The sequence below is a fragment of the Aythya ferina genome, assembly GCF_964211825.1.
Source record: "Aythya ferina genome assembly, chromosome: Z".
NCBI classification, from domain to species: Eukaryota; Metazoa; Chordata; class Aves; order Anseriformes; family Anatidae; genus Aythya; species Aythya ferina.
This window is the reverse complement of record NC_140299.1, coordinates 35892221-35908353: the sequence shown is the minus strand read 5'-3', so window position 1 is coordinate 35908353 and position 16133 is coordinate 35892221. Positions and strand designations below refer to the sequence as shown.

Sequence of the window (16133 nt, the reverse complement as noted above, 5' to 3'; positions counted from 1 at the left end):
AGTAGAAGAGAGAGTCATTGCCTTCCTCATAAGCTCTTCTCCAACAGTGTAGTGCTAACAAACTTCCTAAAGCACAGAAAACAACGGCAAGGCCTGGTCCCACTCTCCCATCTTGCTAGCCCACTGCCACCTGCTCCTTCGCATCCTCTCAAAAGCTCTAGGATTCAAGGAGGCTTTGCCGCTGGCTCAGACACGGCACAGGTTTGTTTCTCACGCTTCTATCTGGTCTTCACTCTTTAACAACAGAACTCATATGATATGTGTGGCTTCTCTCGTAGGTGCTTAATTTACCTTCTTAAATTTAATTTTATTGCAAGAAAATGAATTAAGCAATTAAAGGAAATACAATTCTCAGTAATAATATTTTACAAATGTTTGAAAGAAATATCAGGAGGAAATCTGGGGAAAAAAGTCTACAGCAGTGAATCTGCTTAAATTCATGTAGATGAAGAAGTTCCCCTGGACACAAGCATAGTTTATCTGCAAACACAAATGATTAAAATATGAAACTAGAATAGTCTGTTTTATTGCAGCTTCATTAAATCTTCAATTCTCCAGTGCCCTAAATGAGAAGAGAGAAAAAAGTCCTTCACAGAATGAAAGTGAACAAGATATAACAGCACCATGGCAGCAAGTCTCTAGAGAACTTTCCAAATCTGCTCAGAAGACTGTCTGTTTTTTATAAAAGTTGCTACAAATCCCACACACCTGATTTTAATGTATGATTTTGGTAGTGGTCTTGTTCTCAAAATGAGAGGAGTAAATCAGGAATTACCTTTACAGAGCCCATAATTACAGCAAAAGAAATGAGACAGCACTGAATTTTCTCATGTACAATGGCAGTATTTTTAGATTTAAGACCACCTACATTCTAATTTGTTTTTAACTTAGGAATTTATTTTATTATTAAAATGTATTCTACGGTACTCGTAGGTATCAATCAGAAACTGAACCCAAGCACACCCAGCTGCTTTCTTGGTCACTACATTGGCGATGCGCATCAGGAAAGACAAAACCCTAGCTCCTGGAGTTGAGATTTTCTAGACCTTAGCATCACAACCTCTCATACGTCCAGAGATTAAACAGGAATATGAGCAAGGAGGCAAACGAATTCAGTCATTTTTGCTACACACTTATCAGCACAAAACAGAAGGATAACTCATTTTCTAAAGACACTCTACAACTTTTGTCTTAGAGTTGCACCAGCACTTCTTTGCATTAAAATAACACAGTTTTCTCCCTAGTTAGGAAGAAGCACGAAAAACTGAAACTGTCTTGCCTTGAATCACATGAATCCATGCAGCAGTATAGTTAGCAAACAAGATACTGCATTTCACGTTTGCAACTTATCCAGATACTTTCCGTCACTGGCTGTACCAGCGGACCCAGCACAGATGCCACAGCATTTCAGAGAGATGCAGGAATATGCCAATGCAGAGTTCAGCTTCTGCCCAGAACACTTCTGAACTTCACTGTTACCTATTAGAATGAGTAAAAGATTTAAAATAGGTGCTTTGTTCATCACAAGCTTGCAGAGCTTTTGGCAGTCAATGCTGAGGAAAATTTTCACATACTTAAGGACTGCCACTCTGTTTGCTACCCAAGCTCAAACTATGGGAAGGAACAAGCACCCGAGTCACAAGTGGCTTATTTTGCAGACACTGTCTGGAAACTTTTGTTAAAAGATTGTTCACAAGTTAGATCAGCTGACTCTTTTCCCTTTTCCTTATTCTTTCTCCCCAGTGAGACAGGAAATTTGCAACAGTTGGGCTTATCATCATAGAAATAATGTCGGCTTTTTCCTTCTTAGTCATGTTCGATTCCACGTACACTGACGGACACCGCTAAATGCACATTGACCTCTATAACCACCGGTTTTATTGAGGTTCTGTGTATTTTGGGAATGCTGACCATCTTGTCTTCTATGCTGGAGCAACACATACTGTAATAGTGTCCAGATCAGGAATTGAGGATCCTGGATACAGTGCACTAATGGAGCAGAAAATACGAAGTGGCAGCTTCATTCACCAGTGCCTGCCATTTCTCCTGGCTCTGATAATCAGAGTTATCCATACAAACATAAGCACAAAATTTGCCTCTGTTCTGGTTCTGAGGCTTTCTTCTGAGAACTTTCCTACTCTTTCATCCTCATTCATCTTCATTTCAGGAAATCTTACTCCCACCCACCTTTACAGTTAAATAAAAACTACAGTACTCTGAAGAGAACACCAAAAGCTCTACAATCTATTTCACTTATCACAGAGTAGTTTTTTGTTGTTGTTGTTTGTTTTGTTTTGTCTATAAAAATGCAGCCATTCTGAAACAAGCCAACCAGGCCTTTGCAGAGAGATTTGACAATTGTGAAAATCACAGGTTCCAAAATGAAATTATTTTGAATTAAGACATTACAAAACAAAGTGAAGTTATCTGCCTTTTGATATCAGGCATTTGTGTTTCTTACTTTAATACAAGAATCCAGTTCTCACCAAAGCTTAACTTTTGCTGCCATGTGCCCTTTGTTTACAGAGGCGAGACAAACTGGTCAAAACTAACAGAGAAAAAGGTATTTTTCTATATGAAAACAAAAGTTAAAGATCTACATTACTTATTTCAGAAGTTTCTAAGCTTGTGTATTTTTCAATAATTAAGTCTTCCTCTCCTCCAGAAATTCACATTTTCCCTGTCTATACTTAAGACAGGCAAGATGTACAGCACATTATGCCTACTGCCTGCAACAGAGTCGCATTCTGTTTTTTGCCGAGGCGATCGGCTCCGGGGCAGACGCGTTCTGCAGCGGAGCGGGGCATCGGGCCAGGCAGGGCTAATTTTGTCCGGCATCGAGCCTACTTGAGGGAGCCGCCAGGACCCGGCAGCCCTCGTGAGGGAGGCTGACGAGGCGAAGGCGGAGCCAGCAGCGCCCCCTCCCCAGCCCTTCAAAAGCAGCCCCTAGGGAGCGCGGCGAACAGGGCGTGGCGCGTCAGAGGGAGTGGCGCGGCAGTTAGCGCAGGCAGGGCGCGCAGGAAGGGCAGAGCGCTCCCCTTACACACAAACAACACCTCGTTAACAACAGCCGTAACTAGGCGATAATGGTCGCCACCAGGCACGGCGCGCTCTCCAGAAAGTCGGTACACACGCAGACCGACTACCCGTTAAAAAATGCCGCAGTTCAGGTCACCGGATGCAAGGAGTGTCTGAGCCTGTTGCTGCCATCGGCGGGAGGCAGAGAAACTGCGTGCGTGAGGTGCGAGCAGGTGGATGACCTGGTCCGCATGGTGGCGGAGCTCAAGGAGGAGGTGGAGAGGTTGAGGGCCATCAGGGAGTGTGAGCGGGAGATAGACTTCTGGAGTAACTCCCTGCAGGGCCTCAAGGGGAGGTGCCGAGGTGAGACTCCCCAAATGGGGGCGGACCCCCTGCCCTGTCCCCGTCGGGCAGAGGGAGGGGATCTGGGAGCTGAGGAGGAATGGAAACAGGTCCCTGCTCGACATCGCAGGCGATGCCCTCCCCTTCCGGCCCCACCTTCCCTGGTGCCCTTACACAACAGGTTTGAGGCCCTAGAGATTGAGAGGCCGGTGTGTGAGGAAGAGGTAGCAAATGTTCCCAGGAGGATGCCTGGAGCGAGGAGGTCGACTCCGCGCCTCAGGACTGCCTCCACCAAAAAAGACAGGAGGGTTATTGTTGTTGGTGACTCGATTCTTAGGGGAACAGAGGACCCTATTTGTCGGCCGGACCCTACCCGTAGGGAAGTCTGCTGCCTCCCTGGGGCCAGGGTCAGGGACGTTGCCAGGAAGCTTCCTAACCTGGTACGCCCCTCTGACTATTACCCCCTTTTGATAGTCCAGGCGGGCAGTGACGACATCGAAGAGAGAAGCCTCAAGGCTATCAAAAGGGACTTTAGGGGGCTGGGTCGGTTAGTGGATGGAGCAGGAGTGCAGGTGGTGTTTTCGTCCATCCCTATGGTGGCAGGGAGGAGTTCAGAGAGGACACGGAAAGCCCACCTGTTAAACACGTGGCTCCGGGGCTGGTGCCAACGCAGAAATCTTGGGTTTTTTGATCATGGGGAACTTTACTCAGCACCTGGCCTGATGGCCGCAGACGGGTCCCTATCTTTTAGGGGAAAAAGGATCCTGGGCCAGGAACTGGCAGGGCTCATTGAGAGGGCTTTAAACTAGGTAGGAAGGGGGATGGGGCTGAGGCTAGGATTGTTGGGGCTGTGCCAGGGGGAACAATGGCAAGGCCGGAGGATAAGGCAATGGCCCAGCTGAAGTGCATCTACACCAATGCACGCAGCATGGGTAACAAACAGGAGGAGCTGGAAGCCATCGTGCGGCAGGCAGGCTACGACTTGGTTGCCATCACGGAGACGTGGTGGGACCAGTCTCATGACTGGAGTGCTGCAATGCCTGGCTATAAGCTCTATAGAAGGGACAGGCAGCATAGAAGGGGTGGTGCTGTGGCTCTCTATATTAGAGAGTCTTTCGAGGCTGTAGAACTCGAGGTTGGGAATGACAAGGTCGAGTCCCTTTGGGTTAGGATCGGCAGGGACAACAAGGCTAGTGTCCTGGTCGGGGTCTGCTATAGACCGCCGAACCAGGATGAGGAGACGGATGAGGAATTCTACAGGCAGCTGACAGAGGTTGCAAAATCATCAGCTCTTGTACTCGTGGGGGACTTCAACTTCCCTGACATATCCTGGAAGCACAACACAGCCCTGAGAAAGCAGTCTAGGAGGTTTCTGGAGAGCGTGGAAGATAGCTTCCTGACGCAGCTGGTTAGTGAGCCTACCAGGGGAGGTGCCCCGCTAGACCTTCTCTTCACAAACAGAGAAGGACTGGTGGAGGACGTGATCGTCGGGAGCTGTCTAGGGCAGAGTGACCACGAAATGGTGGAGTTCACTATTCTTGGCGAGGCCAGGAAGGGGACCAGTAAAACCGCTGTATTGGACTTTCGGAGGGCTGACTTTGAGCTGCTCAGGACACTGGTTGGTGGAGTCCCTTGGGAGGCGGTTCTGAAGGGCAGAGGGGTCCAGGAAGGCTGGGCGCTCTTCAAGAGGGAAATCTTAATGGCGCAGGAACGGTCTGTCCCCACGTGCCCAAAGACGAGCTGGCGGGGAAGAAGACCGGCCTGGCTCAACAGAGAATTGTGGCTTGATCTTAGGAGGAAAAAGAGGGTTTATAAGCTTTGGAAAAGTGGGCAGGCCACTAAGGAGGACTTTAAAGAAGTAGCGAGGCTGTGCAGGGACAAAATTAGGAAGGCCAAAGCTCATCTGGAGCTCAATCTGGCTACTGCCGTTAAAGATAACAAAAAACGTTTCTATAAATACATCAACACAAAAAGGAGGACTAAGGAGAATCTCCATCCTTTACTGGATGCGGGGGGAAACTTAGTTACAAGAGATGAGGAAAAGGCGGAGGTGCTCAATGCCTTCTTTGCCTCAGTCTTTAGCGGCAATACCGGATGTTCTCTGGATACCCAGTACCCTGAGCTGGTGGAAGGGGATGGGGAGCAGGATGTGGCCCTCATTATCCATGAAGAACTGGTTGGTGACCTACTACGGCACTTAGATGTGCACAAGTCGATGGGGCCAGATGGGATCCACCCAAGGGTACTGAGGGAACTGGCAGAGGAGCTGGCCAAGCCGCTGTCCATCATTTATCAACAGTCCTGGCTATCGGGGGAGGTCCCAATCGACTGGCGGCTAGCAAACGTGACGCCCATCTACAAGAAGGGCCGGAGGGCAGACCCAGGAAACTACAGGCCTGTCAGTTTGACCTCAGTGCCAGGAAAGCTCATGGAGCAGATCCTCCTGAGAGTCATCATGCAGCACTTGAAGGGGAAGCAGGCGATCAGGCCCAGTCAGCATGGCTTTATGAAAGGCAGGTCATGCCTGACGAACCTGATCTCCTTCTATGACAGAGTGACGCGCTGGGTGGATGAGGGAAAGGCTGTGGATGTGGTCTACCTTGACTTCAGCAAGGCTTTTGACACCGTCTCCCACAGCATTCTCCTCAAGAAACTGGCTGCTCTTGGCTTGGACTGGCGCACGCTTCATTGGGTTAGAAACTGGCTGGATAGCCGGGCCCAAAGAGTCGTGGTGAATGGAGCCAAGTCCAGTTGGAGGCCAGTCACTAGTGGCGTCCCCCAGGGCTCGGTGCTGGGGCCGGTCCTCTTTAATATCTTCATCGATGATCTGGATGAGGGCATCGAGTGCACCCTCAGTAAGTTCGCAGATGACACCAAGTTAGGTGCGTGTGTCGATCTGCTTGAGGGTAGGAAAGCTCTGCAGGAGGATCTGGATAGGCTGGACCGATGGGCTGAGGTCAACTGCATGAAGTTTAACAAGGCCAAGTGCCGGGTCCTGCACCTGGGGCACAATAACCCCAAGCAGAGCTACAGGCTGGGAGAGGAATGGTTGGAAAGCTGCCAGGCAGAGAAGGACCTGGGAGTGATGGTGGACAGTCGGCTGAATATGAGCCAGCAGTGTGCTCAGGTGGCCAAGAAGGCCAACGGCATCCTGGCTTGTATTAGGAACAGCGTGACCAGCAGGGCTAGGGAGGTGATCGTCCCCCTGTACTCAGCTCTGGTGAGGCCTCACCTCGAGTACTGTGTTCAGTTTTGGGCCCCTCGCTACAAGAAGGACATGGAGGTGCTTGAGCGGGTGCAGAGAAGGCCGACGAAGCTGGTGAGGGGCCTGGAGAACAAGTCCTACGAGGAGCGGCTGAGGGAGCTGGGCTTGTTCAGCCTGGAGAAGAGGAGGCTCAGGGGTGACCTTATTGCTCTTTACAGATACCTTAAAGGAGGCTGTAGAGAGGTGGGGGTTGGCCTGTTCTCCCACGTGCCTGGTGACAGGACGAGGGGGAATGGGCTTAAGTTGAGCCAGGGGAGTTTTAGGTTAGATGTTAGGAAGAACTTCTTTACAGAAAGGGTTGTGAGGCATTGGAACAGGCTGCCCAGGGAAGTGGTGGAGTCACCATCCCTGGAAGTCTTCAAAAGACGCTTAGATGTAGAGCTTAGGGATATGGTTTAGTGGAGGGCTGTTAGCGTTAGGTTGGAGGTTGGACTCGATGACCTTGAGGTCTCTTCCAACCTACAAAATTCTGTGATTCTGTGATTCTGACAGCAATGAATATGCCCAATATACAGTAAAATGTTTTTCAGCACTTTTGTGGAAAGGGAAGGAGATTTCCCCTGAGTCTCAGAAACAAATAGTCCTATTTTAGAAACAAATTTAGAGCATATATAATAGAGACCGTAAAAGTACCATAAGATACAGCCACTCTTCCTGAAAGACAAACTTTTATTTTTTAGTGTTAGCACAAGGCTCCCTGTATTAGACTCCATTCTAGTCAGTCAACCATGTGCACATATGCTTATTCCGCATTTCAAAGTACACTTCTACATTCAAACTTTTTGGTTCCTAAAAAATATTTGCATATCACTGAACGTTCCTCATGCTGGAACTGTTTTAAAAGTTCTTACTTCCTTTAATAACTGTAGGAAGTAAAATCAAATCATTTCTGTTCTTCACCACAGCAAGAAATGGGATGAAGCAACCACCAGAAAACTCAGTTAAGACCTGCTCCTAAGTACTAAAATCTCCTCTTACTCCAACTGGAGTAATAGAGACCTTTAACTAACTCTGTTTCAGTGTCAAAAATAGCATCCTACAGAAAAACAAAAACAAATTCAGCCAGTGAATTCACTGAGAAAAAATATACCAACTGATCATCTCTAATGCCATGAACAGTTCTGTGCAAATACTCTGATTCCAGTGGAAAGGACGGTGCTTCATTCACTGTCCTCAGATCCTTTTTCAAACAATATCAATTAAGTGGAAAAGCTACTTGAAAAGCTATACTGACAGGAGGAACTCCATCCATCCTAGAGTTATACTTCTAAAAATTGCAGCACTTTAAATTCAGTCCTCCGATTATGATGCCATAACTTTCCAAGACAGACAAGCTCTAAGTGACTCATCTGGTAAGACAAACACTATCTTTGACATTCACGTCTTTTGAATTATTAACTGGTTTACTGCATCTACATTGATTTTGCATGAAAAGGAATTCTTGGCACATTCTTGCAGGCTGAAAATTGCAGACTACAAAAGAACTCAGCAAAAATTATATAATCAGCTACTGCTGTTTGAAAGTCCTGTTAGTTTACATAAAGTCATAAAAGATGAAATCAAGAACAGTTTTCAGGTAAACATTCTCTCTAGGGAAAAACAAACAACCCCCCCAACAAACAAACAAACCAACAAACCACCAACCTTAATTTCACAGAATCACAGAACCATAGAGTATACTGAGTTGGAAAGGACCCACAAGGATCATCGAGTCTAACTCCAGGCTCCACCCAGAAAATCAGACTGTGTGTCTGACAGTGTTGTCCAAACACTTCTTGAACTCCCATAGGCTCAGTGCTGTGACCACTGCCCTGGGGAGCCTGTCCCAGTGCCCAACCACCCTCCAGGTGCAGAACATTTCCCTAACCCCCAGCCTGACCCTGCCCTGTCCCAGCTCCATGCCGTTCCCTCGGGTCCTGTCGCTGTCCCCAGAGAGCAGAGCTCAGCACCTGCCCCTCCGCTCCCCTCCTGAGGGAGCTGCAGGCCGCCATGAGGCCTCCCCTCAGCCTGCTCTGCTCTGGGCTGAGCAAACCAAGGGACCCCAGCAGGACAGTCCCTTCCCTCAATCAGCAAGCAGCGCCATGCCTGATGCATCCGCGGAGCATCTATTTTGGAATGTGTTTTGCATCACCCTATTTTGTTGTTGTGGCACTTTTGCCCACAGAAGCAGAACAGAAGTGATGCTCAGTGTTGATATTTTAGAGTCAAAGAAAAATGAAGTGTGTCCTCAGTGCTAGTGAATTTAACACTACCTAAATTTATTAACACAAAAGTGAAAAGTAAGCCCTATTTCTAAATGTTTAGGTTTCACATTTAAAGATTTTTCTCAGCCAGTAGAATAACTAGGCAATCTATATAAATAAATAACATGTATGTTCAAAAATCAAGCTGCAACCCATAAAAAGATGAGGAAGACAGAGCAGTGTCAGCATTTTACTAAAATGGGGTTTAAGTAGCTTTTCTGTCACCAGAGTAGGGGGAAATGGTGGAGAAAGTCAACATTTTTCTCTGTTTAGAACTTCAGCTTGCAAGAATTCAGTATAATTCCCACTTGGACAGACAGATTACAAATCCAAGGTAGATATGACCAAAACAGAGCCCAACTGAAATTACAGAAATACAATTCCAGCTGTTTTGTGTCCAATGAACTCAACGAGTGGCACCTATCTGTTTTGAAATATGCATGGATTCACTTCACCAGCCCTCTCCCAAGTGGCGTGCCTGTTACCTGAACCAGAACCAGTGCTTTAATTTCTAATTCTTTCAGAAGGTCCTCTGGCAAAATGTCAAGCCACCTTTACAGGCTGCTGCTAGTAAGGTTACACTTGCTGCTGCCTCAGCAGCACCTCTGCTGGGATCAAATAACACCCCTTCACTGTTGGGTGAATGGAGATGAGGCAAACCATTGCCACTTGGTGTGACCCATACAATGCTAGAGCAACTACTTCAGCCAGTTTCGGTCTAAGTAAGAGGATTCTTTTTAAAATGCTATTTAATTATAAAGACATGGCCTCCAGCATGGGCAAAACAGCATCACATCAATTATTATGACAAACCCACAAATCATCCCGTCTGAGATTGCCATGGCAGTTTCCATTTTCAGACAAATTAGAATTACCATGAACTTCAAATAGCCACTTATTTTTTATTTTCTTCCACAAAAAGTCTACAGGGACTCCATAAAGGGAAAGCTTATGATAAACATTAGTACAGGAAAAGTAAAATTCTTTTCTTTTTTTTCCCCTCTTCAGGACAAAAACAAAACAAACAAACAAAAAGTTAATTTCTGTCATTTCTGTGACAGGTCGGATAGATTCCTCTAACATCTGCTATAACCTCAGATTTAAAAAACGTACTCTTTCTTCTCCAAGATTAAATCCAAGATTAAGTGCAAGATTAGATAAGCGGTGGAAGGTGAGGCAGTTCTAGGCAATTCTGCTGTGGCAAAGACCATCATAGGAATACTGTGCTTTAGATTGGTGCTCCTTCCTCTGCAAATAGACATATTAAAAGAGTGTCAGCACCACAGTTGTCCACCAGGGACCAGTACAAAGACAATGAGGACCAGAGTCCAAGAAGTTGCCAGAAGGCAGCACAAAGCAAGAACTTGTGGAAAAGGGTGTTGGAAGGCAGCTCTGGTTGCCTATGAGGGTACTACAGATCCCCACTAAGAAGAGGGCCATGGGTCTACGTAATTCCTGTCACTTCCCACCACATGCTGTCCACTCACTACTTCTCTTCAGATTTACTCACAGAGCTAAAACAGTTCCCCATGGCCTGCAAAACATATTTTCAATGCTGTCTGTCCTGTTCATCTTTTAAAGTCAAAGATGTCACTAGCAGATTACTAGGTCAAACAGTCGGTGTTCAAGCTCCTTTAGCCTCCACAACAAATGTGTATAGTCATCCCAGCACCTCATTTAAATGTGCACTTCACAGTTACACAGCATAATATTCTGCAGAGTAACCTCTGCAGAGTCCGTTTCTGCTAAATCTGTGTATGCTGCTTCATTTAGAAATGCCATTAGCATGACAGTCATGAGGGCATGTTTAAATCTTAGACACTGTTGTACAGGAATGACCAGGAGCACCTCATTCTTCCTATTTCTTTGCTGTGAAATACTTCCAATGGTGATGAAATCAAGACAAAAAACAAAACTCTGATCCTAGTTGTGCTTTGAACATAGCAACCACAGATGTTCTTTGCCTCCAAAGATCACTGGGAGAAAAATTGCAAATGTGTGTCAATCAATACTTCAGTTTTATATATATTTACATATATACATACAAAGAATGGGAACGGTATATATCAGGTGGAAAGATAGTGAAGTGATAAATGCCTAAGAAATACTGCAAAAATAAGAAAAAATAATGAGCCATTATCTTTCTTACATACTAAGCAGTTGTTCTTTTTGTTAGATTTAGAAACAGATGGAAATTGGAGCAGATTGTTTAAGCCATCAACAATTCAGAAGGGTTACACAATATCCAAGTAATGGGCTATTCAGATTAAGGTCAATTTTTTCACCCTTTCAATTATGTAATATTGATAAAAGGACATATGGGAATGATGCCAACTATGAATACTGTATCTGGCACACAAACTAAAGTGCACAAATAGAAGGAATTTCCCTACCTGAAGCTGAAAATATTCCCTCCACATTCAAGTAAATAACTTTCTCAAAAACTGTCTTTACTCCCAGATCAAAAATTTGCTCCCTTTCCCTGACCTAAAATTTTAACACTCTGCACTGAGAGAAAACAACAGACTGATGGTGGCACACAGCCCTCAAAGAGAGGTTTTTAACAGCTAGTTCGGGCACTGTCCTCAGCCAGCCACCTCGCAAATGGCCCTTTTTGTCTTACCTCCACCTGCTCAGAACCTTCCACACCATGGGAGGTGGAGGCTTCCTAAGTCCAACGTAAGCAATCCAAAGTGCAACAGCCCCACTAGGAACGATATAGAATTGTTCAACCTCCCAAACTAGCCCACATACCTCGACATGTATGGGAACGGACAAGAATTTGGTGGGTAGTGCTGAGAGGAAACATGGAGGGAGATCAGCAGACACCATTTGAGTGCAGTTTCAGTCAAAGTCAGGTAAAGACAGGTGAAGTGCTTTGCCTGGAACGGTTGAGGTTGGAAAGCATGCATAGGTTCCACTGAACACAGTGGGACAGTCACATGTATATTACAGAAGATGGGGCTGGATGGGTATTTAGGAAAATACTGCCATCAGTATGTCACTTTCCATGTCCTCTATCAGTACGAAAGAAACACTAAAAATTAGTTAGTTGAAATTTGAGAGCAAAGCAAGTGTAGAAAACACGTTGTGTCTAAAGAAAGATTGCTTTACCCACTGCAGTGAAAAATATTTCACACATTCCTGACCAAGGAACTAAAAATAAACAAATAAATTAGCTAGATGAACCACAATATAGAAAGCACTTGAAAAGATAAATTTTTGTCATTCTCATATTCCCACTGATTTCAGTAGAACCTCTTACAAGTTTATGGGGTTACACACACTCACTTTTGCTGGATCCTGCCTAATAAGCAGACATTCTTCCATTCAATGCAGATGTTCAGTGTTTCCTAACACTGCCTCATCTCTAATGCGGTCTTCTTGTGGATGAACCTATGTGCCAAATCCATGCTGGTGGTTTTAAAGCCATACAGCAACCTGCAGGCCACAATAGTCTCTCCCTCATGCTGGGATAGTGCTAATGGCAGAGGAGTCTGCACGCCTAAAGGAAAGGAGACCATTTAGTGGCATAGCATTTAGTTACCTATTTCTGAGGAAAAAAAAAAAAAAAAAAAGGACTTGGAGCAATCTTCTTAGCTCCAGGATGTCCAACAGATCTGCAGCAGCACAGTTAACATTCAAATGTGTTTATTTTTCTTCCTTCAGCACTCTGTGGATAATTGACGTAAATGAATAGTCTAGCCTGCTCTCCACCCAGCAATTTAACTTCTTGCAATTCTGAATAAATGTCAAGAGTTCCAGACTCAACCTGGTTTTTACAAACTCAAGAATACTTCTTCTGAACTTTATGATGCTGCCCAGAGGTAAAACCATTATTATTATTATTATTATTCTGAAAGGCAAAACATTCTATTCACTCTACATTCATTCTAAAAGGAGCAAAGTTCCCACCTGCTTTTCAATGACTTACTGTTGCTGCAGCTGGTGCAAGGAATTTGACAGACCGTAAGTTCTTCAGCATGACTTCTTGTTAAAAAAACAGAGTGTCAGTATTTAATACAGGTGAGTTTAATCTTTCACAAGTCAAAAAATGATGAATGAAAACAAAAATACTTGGAAAAAAAAATACATGGAAATTGCACGACTGCAAGTTCTGCTAGAATGTTACTGATGAAAGAAAAATATTTTTATAATAAATTGTGCCACAAATCTTTATACTTGCAATTGGAACTGTATTTTGTAATAATAACATTGTATGGTCATAATGCACCTGTGTTAATAAAGGCTACTAATTTTACAACATTAAAGACAGAAAGAAACTAAACCAAAGACTTGAAAATGCTTAACGGGATTAAAGGACACTGCAACCTCAGAAATAACTTGAAATCGTTCCTGGTATGATTTAGAACTCTAGTATGACTGCATACCATACACAGGATCTTATGTGAATAAGAACCAAGGAAATGAGTCAGAAACTTTAAAACTTCAAAATTGTTTTTTGATCATGTCTGGGAAGCTTTATTCATAGTGGCAATACCAATCCATATTCCACCTGGGGATTAATCCCTGATCAAAAGGATTACTCCCAGGAGTAAGGTCAGCACGACCAAGTCCTGGATTTCTCACTCCTACTGAAAGAAAGACAATAAACAGATCTGTCTCGCAATCTACTTGTGAGTCATTCTCACACATGAATGTGTCTTCATGCCCTGCATACGATCTGTGAAAGTCAAGGCTGGGCCCAAAAAATCCCTGGGTCATCTGATATCAGGCTGCTAAATCTGGCATCAGAAATTTACTATTTTGGTTCCAGCCAGCTAAAACTCTTCCTTCCTCCCAAATGACAAGTACTGCTGACAATCAGTGTGAGAGTGTCATCTGAAGGATGGAGCATCGTTCACAGACCTTTCACACCACACTCCCCACGAAAAAGATGTTTACCCCTGCTGATGCAGAGGCACACTCATTAACTTACAGTAATGGTGAATCAAGACACATTATTCAAAAGTGAACTGCAGCTTGCCCAGGTGAGACAGACACTGCAATTTGCATGTTTTGGCACCAGAACACAGTGCAGCGGTGACGGTTTGATGGTTCTCCGGGATCCTGCCAGCGCCGTAGGTAGCAGGAGGGGGATAAAACGAAGTAGCAGCAGCAGATGGACACTGCAGCATGGGCTCAGTAACGCTGAACTGCTCCTTGCCGCATCTGCCAGAGTAGAGCAGGTTTCTGTGAGGGCTGTTTTACCAGTGATGCAGCATAATTTGGTAAGAAAGGTGAGACACAATGTCACCCTGTTCCTGCATGGGCCTATGCAGGACTTGACATACCCCACTGCACTTGTAGTCAAAATGGGTATGGTATAAAGACTGCAAGAATGAGAACTGGGACTACCTGTATTAGAAATCCTCCTTCTGGGCAAATTTCTCCACAGTGCAACAAGAGATTAGATGAAAAAGATAAGACAAATGAGAAAGGGAAAAGCACAGGTGCTGAGAAGCCTAACGGCTGCTGCATCTTGCGTGTTTGCACCTACAAATTGCTTACAGCGACCTAAACTGCTACCTGAAGATGCCTGCAAGGACAATTAGTGGGTTGTAACCAGGAGTTTTGCACAGAGTTGCACATAAAATGAAGGAGCATCAACACAGGTCTCAGTCTCAAATCTCTAAATGCAAGGAAATTCCCCTGACTTCTGTGAAAGCATTTTACATTTATCCCCGAATTATGTTAAGTCAGCCCTTGGTTCAGGAATTGCACCCTTACAGAGCACAACATGCAGGATTTTGTATTATGAAACAGGTCGAAGCCTGGTGAAACGGCCACCCTGACCTTCCGCAATAACACACCGTGCCTAGAGCAACACGGCCAAATCTCATTATTCAGATTTTGGCTGTACTCGGGGGAAGAGGGAGAGGGGGTAAAGAAAATTGAAAAAAAAACGTCACTGTACCACGGATTTAGAAAGTCAGACCGAGCAAATGCCGGCAGAACCCCAGTCCTCGGAAGGGGAGCAACGAGGTCCACACGGGGGGAGGCAGCCCCTGCCCCAGCACACACGAGCCCCACATACCCATGGACACCCGTGCATGCCCATGAACAGCCCTGCACACTCATATACTGTGTGAACCCCTGCACACTCACACACCTGTGCATGCTCACCCACTCATGCACCATCCATGCCTGTGCACACCCATGCATGCCTGTGCACCATGCACACCCATGCATGCCTACGCATGCCTGTGCATACTCACACACCTGTGCACGCTCACACAGCTGTGCACTATGCACAGCCATGCATACCCACACACACCCGTGCACCATGCACACCCGTGCATGCCTACGCACGCCTGTGCACACTCACACACCTGTGCACCATGTACACCCGTGCATACTCACACACACCCATGCACCACGCACACCCGTGCACCATGCACGCCAGTGCATCCTCACAGATCTGTATACACTCACACACCCGTGCACCATGCACACCCATGCACCATGCACACCCGTGCATGCCCACGCATACCTGTGCACGCTCACACCCCCGTGCGCCACGCACACCCGTGCACACTCACAGATCCGGACACACACACCCATGCACACCCGTGCATGCCCACGCACACCCGTGCACACTCACAGATCCGTGCACCACGCACACCCGTGCACGCTCACACACCCGTGCACCGTGCACACGCGTGCACCGCGCAGCCCCGTGCAAACCTCGCGCCCCACTCCCCGTGCACGCACACACACACACACACACACACACACACACACACGCGCGCGCACACGCACACGCACGCACACACACACACACACACACCCCGGCGAGCGCCCCGCACGTCCCCGCACGCCCCCTGCGGCGCGGGCACCTGGGTGGCTTTGTGGAACTGCTTCTTCAGGCCGGCCACCGACATGGCGCCAGGCGGCCGAGCGGGGCCGAGCGGAGCCGAGCGGAGCCGAGCGGAGCCGAGCAGGGCCGAGGGGTCCGCGCGTGCCGCTGCCCGCAGCCCCGCGCTGCCGGACGGGGGGGAGGTGTCAGGCGGCGGCCGCGCGGCGCTGCGGGGGCGCCGTGACGTCAGGGCCGGCCGCACCACCCCCTCTCCCCCCCCACCTCCGCCAGCCGCCACAACGCTCGGCGCTGGCGGCGCCCCCGCCTCAGACAGCGCCCTGTGCCCGCCTCACAGCCCCCGGGGGCGCAGCCCCAGCCGGGCAGTCCCGGTGCCTGCGGGAACCCTGCAGCCCTTGCGGTGCGCTCAGGCCCCCGGTTTGCCTCAGGGGTTCCCCCGACGCGCAGC

The 16133-nt window shown here is 46.9% G+C and overlaps 1 protein-coding gene across 1 annotated transcript in view; it reads right to left on the bottom strand.

Annotated features, from left to right (window-relative positions):
• SH3GL2 (SH3 domain containing GRB2 like 2, endophilin A1) overlaps positions 1-15876 on the bottom strand; it is a 94484-nt gene extending 78608 nt beyond the window's left edge. The window contains exon 1 of the mRNA XM_084504874.1: positions 15708-15876. Coding sequence (XP_084361000.1) covers positions 15708-15752 — 45 coding nt within the window. The 5' untranslated portion in view covers positions 15753-15876. The remainder of the gene's footprint in view (positions 1-15707) is intronic.
• Positions 15877-16133: the final 257 nt, after the last annotated feature.